This window comes from Molossus molossus, unplaced genomic scaffold, assembly GCF_014108415.1.
Source record: "Molossus molossus isolate mMolMol1 unplaced genomic scaffold, mMolMol1.p scaffold_m16_p_6, whole genome shotgun sequence".
NCBI classification, from domain to species: Eukaryota; Metazoa; Chordata; class Mammalia; order Chiroptera; family Molossidae; genus Molossus; species Molossus molossus.
Genome location: NW_023425399.1, coordinates 70,493,173 through 70,510,472, shown reverse-complemented (window position 1 = coordinate 70,510,472; position 17,300 = coordinate 70,493,173). Strand labels below are relative to the sequence as shown.

Below are 17,300 nucleotides of genomic sequence, written 5' to 3'. Positions count from 1 at the left end.
AGTAAAATAAAATAGGACCAAACTAACCTCTACAGGCTGGCTGGCACCCAAGCTGGGCTGGGCAAGTTATCTCCTCAAAAGGTTCACCCTCAAGCAGGACAAGGAACCTCCTGAGCCTGGTGGCTTTTAAGGTGCCCCTCTGCCTCACCCTGGTGTCGGGGCTTCTGCCTGAGCCTCCCCTACAGCCACTAGGCAGCTTTTTAACCACCTAGATAGAGCCTTCTCCCAAGCCATGGACCAAATTAAAACAATAAATCTTTCAACACGAAAAAAAAAAAAAAAAACCTATTTATATATTCTGCTATAAAATTTTAGAATATTAATTAAAACTACATATCTGATTTAATTTACAAATCTCTAGACCGTTCAAATACTAAATTCAATCCTTTTTTTCAATTTGACAGAAGTCATAACATTTCTATTTATAAAAACATACCAGCAAGAGGTGGTTTATGGGAGTGAAGAGTACAGGGTACACTGACAATTAACTTGTGATCTGGAATGGGGAGCATATTCCTAATTAAAACAGAACAACAAAATAAATTATATTTTACAGAACATTTTTTTATATATAAGCCACAGTTGCCTTAACTTTTTTTCACCTTTCAAATAATATCTGAATTTAAATTAATGTAATAGAAACAATAATGGAAATCAACAATTTAAGTATCAAGACATTTCTAATAATTTGCTTTTCAACAATAATGACAATTACACATTAAATAAAACAAAAAATATTATAAAATTTCATGTGCCAAATCGTTCACATTTTTTCTGGTGTGAGACATTTTCAGATTTTCAAAAATGTAAAAATAAAGGAAAATAGATCACTTTGTTAATAATTTTAAAAACCTAAAAATTAATACATTATATAATTTTGAAAAATCACCTTTCCTACCTTAATGGTAAAGCTGTTTTTCCTTGAAATCTTCCTAGTATAAGACCTTCATAAGGCTTTTTGTGTGGAGAATCTAATGGGAACACAAACTCTCCTGAATTGGTGATCTGATAGGAAGGAGTTAAAAAAAACATACATCTGTAAATATCCCAGAAAGGTTTGTGGGTTTTCTTTCTTACAGTTTCCAGCAAAGAAAAAGAAATTATTAAACCTCCCGGCTAGTGCTGTGTAATAAAAATACAATATGAGCCACAAATGCAAGCCACATATGTATTTTAAATTTTCTAGTAGCAACATTAAAAAAAAGTCTAAATAACAGTAAAATTGACTTTAAATATATCTTAAATTTAATCTAACATATCAAAAATATTACCATTATATATGTAATCAATTCAAAAAAAATGTATTAAGATATGTCATATTCTCTTTTTCATACTAAGCCTCTGAAATCCAATATTTTACACTTAATACCATATCTCAGTTTGGACTAGCCACTGAGTAACTATCATATTGAACAGAGAAGCTGTAAGTGACTAAAAAATATTTTAAATATCACTTTATCATTTTGTACACAAAAATCTCTGCTTTCATTAACATTTATTCCTAGAAACCATGCCATCATTAACTCATTTATTCATTCATTCAAATAATATTTAATGATTACTGGCATTGTGACTAAGTAGATTATAATAGTTTCCTTCATTTATAGGAAACAGTGTCATTAAATACTGTCAGAACTAAAATTAATAATGAAAGAAGCTCAGGGATTAATGAGATAGACAATAGTCCGATCCTCTGGCATTATAAATCCAGAAATCAATTTTATCATTTCACCCTGGAGTGATCAGACTCTCAAAGACTCAAACTAATCAAATTGAAAATAGAATTCATAATAACATTATCAAACATTAATGAACCATTTCATTATCAGAATATTCATATCTTTTACCTAAAAACAAAATCAGTAAAATCTTTTTATCACCTCTAGGGCCCATGAGAGACAGCACCTCTCTCACACAGTGCAAAAAAAGCAGTGAAAATTCTCATTCTTTGGATATTCTTTATACTCAATGCAAATTACTCCTCCTGTTATAACAATATGTGTAATTACCTAATAGTGTTTCATATAATACCTTGTATTTTCATCTTAAATTCTGGTCTTACCATACCGTCTCTCACAACTGATCACTACTACAAATAAATAGTCTTAGTTTTTATGTATTAACACTTTACTGGTCATGATTTCAGAAGGTAATCTTTTCCTGACTTTGGCCCCAGTCTCTGACTATTAAAAGAACTGCCATAATGGGCAGGGTGGATAAGGTTTTATATTAATGTCATGGTCCTAGTATACCAAACCAACCAAAGCTAAGCCCAAACTACATCATGAAAGCAAAGATACAACTGTAAATGTTCGTTTTCCAAGTCCCATAGGTGCAAATAAACAATGTGCATGGCTTTTATAAGATATTCCAGTAGACTACAAAGTACAAAGCACATAAAAATAGAACTCTCCTGTGTCTAACATAAATGTACCCCCTACATAAATATTAAACATTCAATTGATAATAATTTGGCTTACCTTTTTAAAATTTAGGAGCATTTTTGTGGAATTTATCTAAAAAGACAATGTATCTTTAGAAAAATGTCCAGTGAACTCTGAACTAACACTTTAATTTTTCTGTGTATTTTGGTATTCTTATAACAAGCACAGATACTACATAAAGATCATCCAACTAATTTGAAAATTGCAATCATTTCTTTCAAAACTAGGCACAGCAGCATATAAGGCACTGAAGGGCCTAGGCTAAGATTTAAAGTATGAAAAGTTCTTGGTTCTAGCACCTTCCCAGCTCTTTCACACTGGGTTACTTTGCTATTCTCCCTCCTATACCCCGCAATGTAAGAAAGAAAAAAGGAAAATCATAAAGGGTGAATGAAATTGTGGATATATAAAGAGGAAAAAGATGAAGGGTAAGACTATTTCTATATTTAGTGATGGACAGATTCCCCAAAGTTTTTGTTTGTTGTTTTATAAACTACTAACATCAGAGCTTTTTAAAATGTCATCCTAATATCTCTCTGAGTGACTTATTAAGGCCAGCAGTTTGGGATTCTGTTACAAAAAAGACAGAGAACATACAAAGCCTTACGAATAAAAAGATAAAAATATTTAGCAGCAAAGTAAAAGTTTTAATTAGACCATGTTGAAGGAGTAGAGCAGTGACATGTTAAGTATTAAAAAGTAGATGCTACTTTAATGTGACTAATATGTTACGCTATATTAACAAACAAGTTAACTTCTGAACTTACTTTTAACCAGTGCCATTCAGCAACTATCTCCACAGACCACAAAGGATAAAGTTCTTCTTTTACAAAACGTAGGTGCTTCTGTCTATTAGTCACCCAAATAATAACAAGACAGTTTGGAGCAGCCAATTTAGGGACAGGTATTTGTTTTATTTGCAGTGGTGATAAATAACTGTACCTAAAAATAAATTTAAAAAATATTAACAAAATTTACCGCAAAAGAAAGAAAAGGCAGGAAGAAGACCTATATTGACTCCACAAATAAAAAGCTCCCATAGGTATTTATTTGTATTACTAAATATGAACCTACAGTGACATCCAGTGGACACAGTATTACATGCAAGTCAGATATAACCATTTTTCATTTTTACTTGTTTAAAATTGTCAGGCTATATTTTTTTATCATTTCTAAATGTATCACATTTAGCAATTTTTTTTCTAATATTTATAATATGCTCTTTACCATTACTGTTTGGTTTTCATATCCTCAGTTTATCATCCTCCCTCTTCCTTCCTTCCCAATCAATTCCACTGGCCTCCCTAAATCCCTTATGCTTTAATTACAAAAATAAAATAAAATAAAATAATTAAAAATTCTAGCCTTGCACCTCCTGTCCACTAACAGTATAAAGTTTGATTTCTCTTGCTAGAACACTACTTGCTCTATAATATTCAATCAAATAAATGTGCCCCTTTCTCCAACACTCAATACATACAACAGGGAGAGCATTCTCCTAGCTCCTCTATTGCTGCTTCCAGGATATAACTCATCCGCCTTTGCATAAAATCCCCTTCTCTTTGAGAGGTATGCTATCCCCTGTGCTAGACTCTAATATTCCTTAGAATCTACTTCATCTTCCCTCTCCATGATCAATAAGGACTTAAACGCTGAGACCTTTCTACCACACCAACACAAATCTTAAAATTATCCCAGGCAATTTCAAAACACAATCTGTATAATATAGACATTTCAATTATTTTTCCCTTAAATAAATACAACTGCATTCCCCCCCACTTCAGTAATCCACTCCAGTTGCCATAACCTAGGCCTTGTCATCACTCATACTTGATCCATCTCTGAAACACTGATCTCTGGCCATAATCCCCTATCCTTCATCTATTCTTTGACCTTATCAAAGAACCCAGTCAATGCCGCATTCCTCCACTTTACTGAGTTTATCAGTTTCTTCCTTCCCTACAGAATACCAATCACTTCATTGCCTTCTCACTAGTACCCACAACTCCCATCTTGCCTTTACCCTTCACCCAACCGCTCCTGCAAACCTCCAATCTTAAATTCAATTCAATTTCTTTACATGGGGAAAACCAAGTGGAGAAAATTACAGAACTAAAGAATTGGTCAATTAAATCCATTTTCAAGCTCTCAAAACTGCTCAATTCTTTTATTTATCCTTAGTTAACTACTATAAACTCTCATCTCTTGCCCTGGCTGATTTGGCTCAGCGGTTAGGGCATCAGCCCTCAGACCAAAGAGTCATGGGTTTGATTCCGGTCTAGGGCACGTACCTTGCTTGCAGTTTAATCCCTGGCCCTGATTGGGCCCCTGTGAGAGGCAATCAATCAATTTGTCTCTCCCTTCCTTCCTCCCTTCCTTCTTGACACTTTATCTGAAAAAAAAATCAATCAAAAAATTTCCTCCGGTGAGAATTAAAAAGAAAAACTCTCATATCTTTTCAAGTCCCTTGCCCAAACTCACTCTTGGCAGAAAGTGAGACTCTTTCAACTATCTCCTTGTGCTCCTTCACTTACCTATTTCTACATATTTCTTCTTAAAGGAAATAGCATGGCTTTCACCTATTTAAATCTTATATCTGGACTCTAAATAAGGCACTACATCAAATGGATTTAATAGATATCTACAGAGAATTACACCCCAAAACTGCAGAATTCACATTCTTCTCAAGTGCACACGGGACACTCTCAAAAATAGACCACGTTAGGACACAAACTAACTCTTTACAAGTTCAAGAAGATTGAATTCATATCAAGCATCTTCTAATCACAATGACATGAAACTAGATATCAATTACAATAAAAACACTCAAAAATACTCAAACAAATGGAGGCTAAATAGCATGTTATTAAACAATGAAAGGTTACCAGGGAGATCAGGGAAGAAACAAAAAATTTCCTGGAAACCAATGAAAATGAACACACAACACAAACTCTATGGGACACAGCAAAAGCAGTCCTGAGAGGGAAGTACATAGTACTATAGGCATACCTCAAGAAACAAGAAAACCTTATAATTGACTTTCTAATCCTAAACCTTAAAGAACTAGAAAGTAAACAAAAAGAAAAACCCAGAGCAAGTAGAAGGAAAGAAAGAGTAAAGGTCAGAGCAGAAACAAGTGACAATGAGACAAAAACAAAAAAGGAATTCAAAAGACCAATGAAACAAAGAGCCGGTTCTTTGAAAACATAAACAAGATTGATGAACCCTTAACCAGAATCACCAAGAAACAAGAGGACCCAAATAAACAAAATCAAAAGCAAAAGAGAAGTAACAACTGACATCACAGAAATACAAAGGATTGTTAAAAAATACTGTGAACAATTATACGCCAAAAAATTGGACAATCTAGGAGAAATGGACAATTTTTAAAATCACACAGTCTCCCAAAACTAAACCAGGAAGAGACAGAAAACTTGAACAGACTAATAACAACTAAAGAAATTGAAGATGTAATCAAGAAACTCCCAGCAAACAAAACCCTGGGCTCAGATGGCTTCAAAGGGTGTTTTAGCAAACATTCAAAGAACTAACACCCATTCTCCTCAAACTATTCCAAAACAATGAAGAAGGAGGAAGACTTCCAAACTCTTTTTATGAGGCCAGCATACTTCTAATTCTAAAACCAGATAAAGATGCCCTGGCCGGTTTGGCTCAGCGGCTGGAACATTGACCTGCGAACCAGACAGTCCAGTGTTCGGTTCCAACTAGGGACACGTACAAATAAATAAATAAATAAATGTCCCTGTAAGAGGGAGGAGGTCAAAAGTTAGAAAAAGATGGGCTGGTGGAGGCAAAGGTTGGAATGATGCACTTGGAAGACAGAGGAACAGATTGAGTCAAGGAATGCAGGAGGCCTCAAAGAGCCAAAAAGGAAACATCCTTCTTGAAGCATTCAGAAGGAACAGAACCCCACCAACACCTTGATTTTAGCCTTGTAAGACTCACTGCAGACTTCTGACCTCCAGAACTGTAAAGGAATAAATGTGGGTTGTTATAAGCCACTTCATTTGTGGTAATTTGTTATGGAAGAATAATAAACCAATACAGTAGCTCTAAAAATATAAATAAATAGATATAGATCAAAAATGGCGGCGGAGTGAACTGAGCTACACAGACCGTCTCCCAGAACCAAACTGGAATTACAACTATAACACAGACAAATTGACGGGAAAAAGCAACAGAAAAGCAGCTTGGAGGACCACATAACGAGGGACATTGACTCCATCCCGGTAGGCTTGCGAAGGCGCGAGACAGGGGCTGGGAGCCCACGGCAGCTCAGCACCGGCCTCAGCTGGGAGCGGCGCCCTCGGGTCACACTCCCTGGCGGCTCCAGAGCACAGAGCCGGGACAGAGGCTAAAACAGCCACAGCCACTCACCTTGAGCTCCGGCAGAGGGAGGGCAGGCTGGACTGGAACTGTGTGGGGACACTCGAGATTTGTAGGGCACCCAGAGCGTTTGCGGAGTGCCAGCCACCCAAGACGGTGGCCACATTGCTCCTTCCCAGGGCTCTGAGAAGAGGCAGCAGCCCCTGGCTCGGATATCCAACCCCACCCTGTGGGCCACTGAAGTGCTAATTGAGGTTCATTAACAACCAGCATCTGCCCCACCCTCGTGAAAGCCCCTTGGCTGAGCACCTGAGGGAGTTTTTCAATCAACTGACAACGCAAAACTCTACAAGTAACCTGGACTGCTAGCCTCAGGGAAAAAGCTAGAGGATAACAGTACCTTTCCTGGGCTGGCAACTTTAACCAGGAAAGTAAGACTTGACAGTGGTGTTTAACGTGGGTCCTCCCTCGCTCATCTAAATATAGGAGAGGGAGCCACAAACCGCGAAAACCAACACCCACAGGGAAAACTTGACAGGCTCCAAAGCCCACAGTGATAGCCAAAATGGTGAAACACAGAAACAGAAGCCAAATGAAAGAGCAAGAGACCTCCATTGAAGATGAGATCAATGTGGAGCAATTAGGTATGTTAACAGAGCTAGATTTCACAGCCATGATCTTGAGGAAGCTGAACAGCATGAGTAAGGACAGAGACACTGAAAATAAGCCAACTGGAAATTAAAAACCATCAAGAAGAGATAAAAAATGACATATCAGAAATGAAAAACACATTGGAAGGTTTAAAAAGCAGAGTAGAGGAAGCTGAGGACCGGATCAGTGAATTAGAACGCAGGGTAGAAAAAATCAACCAATCAGAAAAACAAAAGGAAAAAACTATTAAAAAACAGGAAGACAGCTTAAGAGAACTGCGGGACAACAGGAAATGGAATAATATTCGCATCATAGGAGTCCCCGAAGAAGAAGAAAATGAGCAAGGGATAGAGAATATATTCAAAAAAAATACTGACAGAAAACTTCCCTAATTTGGTGAAGGAAGAAAGCATTCAAGTTAAAGAAGCACAGAGAGTCCCAAGGAAGAAGAACCCAAACAGGCCCACACCAAGACACATAGTAATTAAAATGTCACAAATTAAAGACAAAGAGAGAATCCTAAAAGCAGCAAGAGAAAAGCAACAGGTTACCTACAAAGGAAACCCCATAAGGCTCTCAGCTGACTTCTCACAAGAAACACTACAGGCCAGAAGGGAATGACATGAAATAATCAAAGTTATGAAAAACAAAAATCTGAATCCAAGACTACTCTACCCAGCTAAGCTATCATTCAAAATAGAAGGTCAAATAAAGCGCTTCCCGGACAAAAAAAGGCTAAGGGAATACATTAGCACCAAACCAGCACTGCAAGAAATGTTAAAAGGACTGCTGTAATTAGTAGTAGAAATGGGAAGAAAAATGGAACCACACAAAACAAAAATGGCAATAAATAAGTACATATCAATAATCACCTTAACTGTAAATGGATTGAACGCTCCCATAAAAAGACACAGAGTAGCTGATTGGATAAGAAAGCATGACTCATCTATATGTTGTTTACAAGAGGCCCACCTCACAACAAAAGACTCATATAGGTTGAAAGTGAAGGGATGGAAAAAAATTTTCCAAGCAAATGGAAAGGGAAAAAAAGCTGGGGTAGCTATTCTCATATATGATAAAATAGATTTCAAAACGAAGACCATAACTAGAGACAAAGAAGGCCACTACATAATATTGAAAGCATCTATCCAACAGGAAAATATAACCTTGATAAACATATATGCACCCAATATAGGAGCAAAAAAATATATTAAAAATCTTCTGGAGGACTTCCAAAGAGAAATCGACAACATTATCATAGCAGGGGACTTCAACACCCCATTGACAGCACTGGATAGATCCTCTAGGCAAAAAATTAGCAAAGAAACAGAGACTCTAAATGAAGGACTAGACCAAATGGATTTAATAGATATCTACAGAGAATTACACCCCAAAACTACAGAATACACATTCTTCTCAAGTGCACATGGGACATTCTCAAAGATAGACCACATGATAGGACACAAACTAAATCTCTACAAGTTCAAGAACAATGAAATCATAGCAAACATCTGCTCAGATCACAATGGCATGAAACTAGAAATCAATTGCAACAAGAACATGCAAAGACATTGGAACACATGGAGGCTAAACAGCATGTTATTAAACAATGAATGGGTCACCGAGGAGATCAAGGAAGAAATTAAAAACTTCCTGGAAACCAATGAAAATGAACACACAACAACACAAAATCTATGAGGTGCAGCGAAAGGAGTTCTGAGAGGGAAGTTCATAGCACTACAGGCCTACCTCAAAAAACAAGAAAAATCTCTAATTGACTGTCTAACCTCACAACTTAAAGAATTACAAAGCAAACAAAAAGAAAACCCCAGAGCAAGTAGAAGGAAGAAAATAGTAAAGATCAGAGCAGAAATAAATGACATAGAGACCAAAAAAACAATTCAAAATATCAATGAAACAAAGAGCTGGTTTTTCGAAAAGATAAACAAGATTGATGGACCCTTAGCTAGACTCACCAAGAAACAAAGAGAGAGAACCCAAATACACAATACCAGAAATGAAAGAGGAGAAGTAACAACCAACACCATGGAAATACAAAAGATCGTTAACAACTACTATGAACAACTATATGGCAACAAATTTGACAATCTAAGCGAAATGGACAAATTTCTAGAAACACACAGACTCCCAAAACTGGACCCGGAAGAGATAGAAAACTTGAACAGACCAATAACAAATAAGGAAATTGAAGAGGTAATTGAGACTCTCCCAGCAAACAAAAGCCCAGGCCCAGATGGATTCACGGGGGAGTTTTACCGAACATTCAAAAAAGAACTAACACCCATTCTCCTCAAACTATTTCAAAAAATTCAAGAAGAAGGATGACTTCCAAACACGTTCTATGAGGCCAGAATAATTCTAATTCCACAACCAGAAAAAGACACTACAAAGAAAGAAAACTACAGGCCAATATCCCTGATGAACATAGACGCCAAAATCCTGAACAAAATATTAGCAAATCGGATCCAGAAATACAACACTAAAATTATTCGCGATGACCAAGTGGGATTCATTCCAAGGATGCAAGGCTGGTACAATATTCACAAATCAATAAATGTGATACATCACATAAACAAAATGAAGAATAAAAACCACATGATAATATCAATAGATGCTGGAAAAGCATTCGACAAAATCCAGCATCCATTTCTGATAAAAACGCTCAGCAATGTGGGAATAGAGGGATCATATCTCAACATAATAAAGGCCATATATGAAAGAACTACAGCCAACATCATACTCAATGGACAGAAACTAAAAACATTTCCAATAAGAACAGGAACAAGACAGGGATGTCCACTTTCGCCACTCTTATTTAACATTGTACTGGAAGTCTTAGCAACAGCAATCAGACATGAAGAAAAAACAAAAGGGATCCAAATTGGAAAGGAGGAAGTGAAACAGTCATTATTTGCAGATGACATGATATTATACATAGAAAACCCTAAAGACTCCATCAAAAATCTACTAGACTTAATAAACGAATTTGGCAAAGTAGCAGGATACACAATTAACATCAAGAAATCGACAGCATTCTTGTACACCAATGATGAACTCACAGAAAGAGAAACTGAAAAAACAATCCCATTTACCATCGTGCCAAAAAAATTACGATACCTAGGAATAAACTTAACCAAGAAGTAAAGGACCTATTTGCAGAAAACTACAGGTCATTTAAAAAAGAAATAGAGGAAGATATAAAAAAGTGGAAGCACATACCCTGTTCATGGATTAGAAGAATTAACATCATTAAAATGTCCATATTACCCAAAGCAATCTATAGATTCAATGCAATCCCCATCAAAATACCAACGACATATTTCATAGAACTAGAACAAATACTTCAAAAGTTCATATGGAACCAAAAAAGACCCTGAATAGCCACAGCAATCTTGAAAAAGAAGAACAAAGTAGGTGGGATCACAATACTAGATATCAGGTTATACTACAAAGCGACTGTAATCAAAACAGCCTGGTACTGGCACAAGAGCAGGCATATAGACCAGTGGAACAGAACTGAAAACCCAGAAATGGACCCAATGCAATACGCTCACTTAATATTTGACAAAGGTGACAAGAGCATACAGTGGAGTAAAGACAGCCTCTTTAATAAATGGTGTTGGGAAAATTGGACAGCTACATGCAAAAAAAAAAAAAAAAAAAAATGAAACTAGACCATCAACTTACACCATACACAAAAATAAACTCGAAATGGATAAAAGACTTAAATGTGACCCGTGAATCCATAAAAATTCTAGAAGAAAATGTAGGCAACAAAATTTCGGACATCATACGGAGCAGAATTTTCACTGATACATCACCTAAGGCAACAGAAATAAAGGAGAAAATGAACACATGGGACTACATCAAACTAAAAAGCTTCTGCACAGCAAAAGAAACAATCATCAAAATGGAAAGGCAAGACTTCCGGTCAAGATGGCGGCGTAGGTAAACGCGGTATCGCGTCCTCCCACAACCACATCAAAGTTACAACTAAACAACAGAACAACCATCATTCAAAATCGCCTGGAATCAAGCTGAATGGAAGTTGTACAACTACGGAATTAAAGAAAAAAAAAAAAAAAGCAGCTACATCCAGACTGGTAGGACGGGCGGCGGCGGCGGGCAGCTGCGAGACAGGCTGGTCCCACACCCAAGCGTGGTGGATAAAAATCAGGAGGCTCCCGCGGCTGGGAAGGCCCTTCCTGAGGACTGAGGGGTCCCCGTCCCACACCAGGTGCCCCGCTCAGGGTTCCAGTGCCAGTAAGAGAAGTCCCCATAACTTCTGGCTGGAAAAACCAGCGGAAACTGAGGCTCAGGGAAGCTGACCTGGCTGGAGCTCCAGGCAGCTCCCTAAAGGGTCTGCGCATGGACTTATCGGATTCTCTCCCTCTAAGCTCGGAGGGGAGGCAGCTCGAGGGGCGCCAGAGACATACAGGGAAGATCTGAGCTGTTTGGCACTGGAGCGAGGACAGGAGAGGGGGCTTCCTCGGGGACAAATGTGCTGTAAGAGGCCTTTGTTCCTTTGGTGAGCCCTTCCCGGGGGCAGCAGACAGAAGCTATATCTGGGACTCCAGCAACCTGGCTCCCACTGGTAGCCCCGCCCTGCTGACTCCCGGAGGCCCTGCCCCGCCCCACCCAACTTTCAAGCCCACCCAAAATGTTGCCACTTGCTTAACCATAGGATTGGCTGGTCTTGGTCTTGGATCCTGCTTCAGGTTTTTCCTAAATTCTTTCAAACAAGCAGCATCGGGTCTCAGCGAGCCCCATACCTCTCATTAAGTAATACACAGAAACAAACACAGGGAGGCAGCCAAAATGAGGATACAAAGAAACAGGTCCCAAATGAAAGAACAGAACAAAACCCCAATAAAAGAACTAAGCGAAAAGGAGATAAGCAACCTAACAGATACTGAGTTCAAAATACTGCTTATAAGGATGCTCAATGAACTTAGTGAGAACCTCAGTGAACTTAGGGAGGGCCTCAAGAGCATAAAAAGGACCAGTTAGAAATCATGGATACACAGTTAGAATTAAAGGAGGCATTAACTGAAATAAAGAATAATTTACACAGCTTCAATAATAGAGTATGTAAATCCAAGGAGCAAACCATCGATTTGGAATATAAGGAAGCAAAAAATCCCCAATCAGAACAGCAAAAAGAAAAAAGAATCCAAAAAAAATGAGGATAGGGTAAGGAGCCTCTGGAACAACTTCAAGCGTGCCAACATTCACATCTTGGGGGTGCCCGAAGGAGAAGAGAGAGAAGAAGAAATCGAAAACCTGTTTGAAACAATAATGGCAGAAAACTTTCCTAACTTGGTGAAGGAAACGGACATACAAGTCCAGGAAGCACAGAGAGTCCCAAACAAGATGAACCCCAAGAGGCCCACACCAAGACACATCATCATCAAAATGCAAAAGGTTCAAGACAAAGAGAGAATCTTAAAAGCAGCAAGAGAAAGGCAGCTAGTTACCTACAAGGGAGTACCCATTAGGCTGTCAGCTGATTTCTCAAAAGAAACTTTGCAGGCCAGAAGGGAGTGGCAAGAAATATTCAGAGTGATGAAAACCAAGAACCTACAACCAAAATTACTCTATCCTGCAAAGCTGTCATTTAGAATTGATGGACATATAAAAACTTTCCCAGACAAGAAAAAGTTAAAGGAGTTCATCACTACCAAACCGTTACTATATGAAATGATGAAGGGTCTTTTTGAAGAAAAAGATAAAATGTATGAACAAACAAAATGGCAATGAATACATATCTATCAACAATGGAATCTACAAACCAAATGAACAGGAAGAACAGAAACATTCTCATAGATACAGAGAACATTTTGTTGGTTGCCAGTTGGGAAGGGGGTTGGGGGAATGGGTGAAAAAGGTGAAGGGATTAAGAAGAACAAATTCATTGCTAGACTGACAAACCTCAAAGGGAAAGGAGTTGGGGGGGTGGGAAGAAAGAAACCAAAGAACTTATATGCATAACCAATGGACACAGACAATAGTGTGGGAAAAGGTGGGAGGGGGGCAGGAGTGGGGAAGAGGGGGTCAATGGGGGAAAAATGTGGAACATCTGTAATACATTTTACATCCAACAATAAAGATTTGAAAAAAAAAAAAAAATGGAAAGGCAACCCACTGTATGGGAGAACATCATTGCCAATGATGTATCAGATAAGGGGTTAATTTCCAATATATACAGAGTGCTCATACAACTCAACAAAAGGAAGACAAAGAACCCAATTAAAAAATGGGCAGATTAGCTGAATAGACACCTCTCCAAAAAGGACATACAAATGGCCAAGACACATGTGAAGAAATACTCAACATCACTAATCATCAGAGAGATGCAAATTAAAACAACAATGAGGTATCACCTCACACCTGTCAGAATGGCCGCCATCAACAAATCATCAAACAACAAGTGTTGGCGAGGGTGTGGAGAAAAGGGGACTCTAATACACTGCTGGTGGGAATGCAGACTGGTGCAGCCGCTGTGGAAAACAATATGGTGTTACCTCAAAAAATTAAAAATTGAACTTCCATTTGACCCAGTGATCCCACTTCTAGGAATATACCCTAAGAAACCTGAAACACCAATCAGGAAGAATATATGTACCCCCATGTTCATAGCAGCACTATATACAATAGCTAAGATCTGGAAACAGCCCAAGTGTCCATCAGTAGATGAATGGATAAAAAGGTTGTGGTACATATACACAATGGAGTACTATGCAGCAGTAAGAAAGAAAGATCTCTTATCCTTTGAGACGACATGGAGGGACCTGGAAAGTATTATCCTAAGTGAAATAAGCCAAGCAGAAAAAGACAAATACCACATGATCTCACTTATAAACGGAATATAATGAACATAACAGTCTGAGGAATACAGTAGACCCAGAAACATGGAAGTAGGGCACAGACTGACATCCCTCAGAAGAGGGGGTGGGGGGATGGGAAGAGATAAACCACAGAACTTATATGCATGTATGCATGATCAATGGACTTAGACAACTAAGCCGGGGATGGGGTGGGGGTGGGGGGGTGAGGGGGCCAATGGGGTAAAAAAAGGTAAAATATCTGTAACAAAAAAATAAATAAAAAATAAATAAATAAATAAAAACAAAAAAATAAAAATATAAATAAATAAATAAATGAAACCAGATAAAGACACTACAAAGAAACAAAGAAAAAAAACTACAGGCCAATATCCCCAATGAACATAGATGCCAAAATCCTTAACACAATATTAGCAAATTGGATCGAGCAATACATTACAATAATTATTCACCATGACCAAGTGGAATTCATCCCAGGGATGCAAGGATGGTACAATATTCATGAATCAATAAGTGTCATACACCACATAAACAAAATGAAAGATAAAAAGTATATGATCATATCAATAGACACTGAAAAAGCATATGACAAAATCTGGCACCCATTTCTGATAAAAACGCTCAGCAATGTGGGAATAGAGGGATCATGGATCATATCTTGACATAATAAAGGCCATATGTGAAAAACCTAAAGCCAACACATACTCAATGGGCAAAAACTGAAAGCATTTCCCTTAAGAACAGAAACAAGACAGGGATGCCCACTTTCACCACTTTTTATTTAACATAGTACTGGAAGTCTTAGCCACAGCAATTAGACAAGAAGAAACAATAAAAAGGATCCAAATCGGAAAGGAGGAAGTGAAACTGTCACTATTTGCTGATGACATGATATTATACATAGAAAACCCTAAAGACTCCATCAAAAATCTACTAGATTTAATAAATGAATTTGGCAAAGTAGCAGGATACAACATTAACATCCAGAAACCGATGGCATACTGATATACCATTAATGAACACTCAGAAAGGGAAACAACAACAAAAATTCCATTTACCATTGCAACAACAAAAAATATCTAGGAATAAACCTAACCAAGGAAGTTAAAAGGCTGGTTCTTAGAAAACTACAGGACATTGAAAAAACAAATAGAAGAAGATACACACACACACACACACACACATATACATACACACACACACACACACACGTTCATGGCTCAGAAAAACCAACATCATTAAAATGTCCATACTACCTGAAGCAATCTGCAGATTCAATACAATCCCTGTTAAGGTACCAACAGCATATTTCACAGACCTAGAACAACCACTCCAAAAGTTTATATGAAACCATAAAAGACCATGAATAGCCATAGCAATTTTGAAAAAGAAGAACAAAGTGGAAGGGATCACAGTAACAGATATCAAGTTATACTACCAAGCCATCGTGATCAAAACAGCCTGGTACTGGTACAAGAACAGACATATAGATCAATGGAACAGAACAGAGAACCCAGATATCAACCTAAGACAGTATGCACAATTAATATTCAACAAAGGAGGCAAGAGCATACAATGGAGAAAAGACAGTCTCTTCAATAAATGATACTGGGAAAATTGGACAACTATATGAAAAAAAAAAAAATGAAACTAGACCACCAACTTACACCATACACAAGAATAAACTCCAAATGGACAAAAGACTTAAATGTAACCCTTGAAACCACAAAAATCCTAAAGGAAAATGTAGGCAAAATAATCTCAGACATCATATGTAGTGGAATTTTCACTACAATGGCAAAAGAAACAAAGGAAAAAAATTAATAAATGGGACTACATCAAACTTAAAAGTTTCTGCATGGCAAAAGAAACTAGCATCAAAAAAAAGGAAAATCCACTCTCTGGGAGAACATATTTGCCAACAATACATCGGATAAGGAATTAATAGCCAAAATATATACAGTACTCACACAACTCAACAAAAGGAAGACAAACAATCCAATCAAAAAATAGGTGGAGGACCAGAATAGACACTTCTCCAAACAGGACATACAAAAGGCCAGGAGACAGCCCTGGTCGGTTTGGCTCAGCGTTTACAGCATCGGCCTGCGGTCCTGAGAGACCCGGGTTCGGTTCCCACTAAGGGCGCGTACCTCGGATGCAGTTTGTCCCTGGCCCTGGTTGGTTGTGCGGGTGGCAGCCACTCGATGTGTTCCTTTCACATCGATGTTTCTCTCTCTCTCTCTGTTCCTCTCTCTCCCTCCCACTCTACCTGAACAAAAAATGGAAAAATGTCCTCGAGTGAGGATAAAAAAAAAAAAAAAGGCCAGGAATGTTCATAATCTCCAATCATGGGAGAGATGCAAATTAAAATAACTATGAGGTATCACCTCACACCTGCCAGAATGGCCACCATCAACAAATCCTCAAACAACAAATGCTGGCAAGGATGTGGAGAAAAGGGTACCCTAGCACACTGCCGGTGGGAATGCAGACTGGTGCAGCCACTGTGGAAAACAATATGGTGTTTCCTCAAAAAATTGAAAATGAAACTGCCATTTTACCCAGTGATCCCACTTCTTGGAATATATCCTAAGAAGCCTGAAACACCAATCAGGAAGAATATGTGCACCCCTATGTTCATAGCAGTACTATTTACAATAGCTAAGATCTGAAAACAGCCCAAGTGCCCATTATTAGACGAGTGGATAAAAAAAACTGGTATATTTATACAATAGAATACTATGCAGATTTAGAAGAGATCTCTTACCCTTTTAGACAACATGGAGGGACCAAGAGTATTATGCTAAGCGAAATAAGACCATCAGAGAAAGACAAGTACCACATGATCTCACTTATGTGTGGAACATAATGAACAAAATGAGCTGTCGACCATGATCCAGAATCATGGAAGTAGGGAACAGAGTGACAAACCTCAGGGGGATGGGGGGGTGGTAGGGGTGGGAAGAGATACACCAAAGAACTTATATGC

General features: G+C 38.0%; 1 protein-coding gene across 2 annotated transcripts in view; it reads right to left on the bottom strand.

Annotated features, from left to right (window-relative positions):
- Positions 1-415: 415 nt before the first annotated feature.
- The window catches only part of METTL4 (methyltransferase like 4), a 44,561-nt gene continuing 27,676 nt past the window's right edge, over positions 416-17,300 (bottom strand). The window contains exons 5-8 of one of the 2 annotated variants that reach the window (XM_036245851.1): positions 3,212-3,386; positions 2,481-2,516; positions 899-1,005; positions 416-516 (exon numbers count right to left, since the gene is read on the bottom strand). In XM_036245851.1, coding sequence (XP_036101744.1) covers positions 423-516; positions 899-1,005; positions 2,481-2,516; positions 3,212-3,386 — 412 coding nt within the window. In that variant the 3' untranslated portion in view covers positions 416-422. The remainder of the gene's footprint in view (positions 517-898; positions 1,006-2,480; positions 2,517-3,211; positions 3,387-17,300) is intronic. The other variant, XM_036245852.1, reaches the window with a different exon arrangement.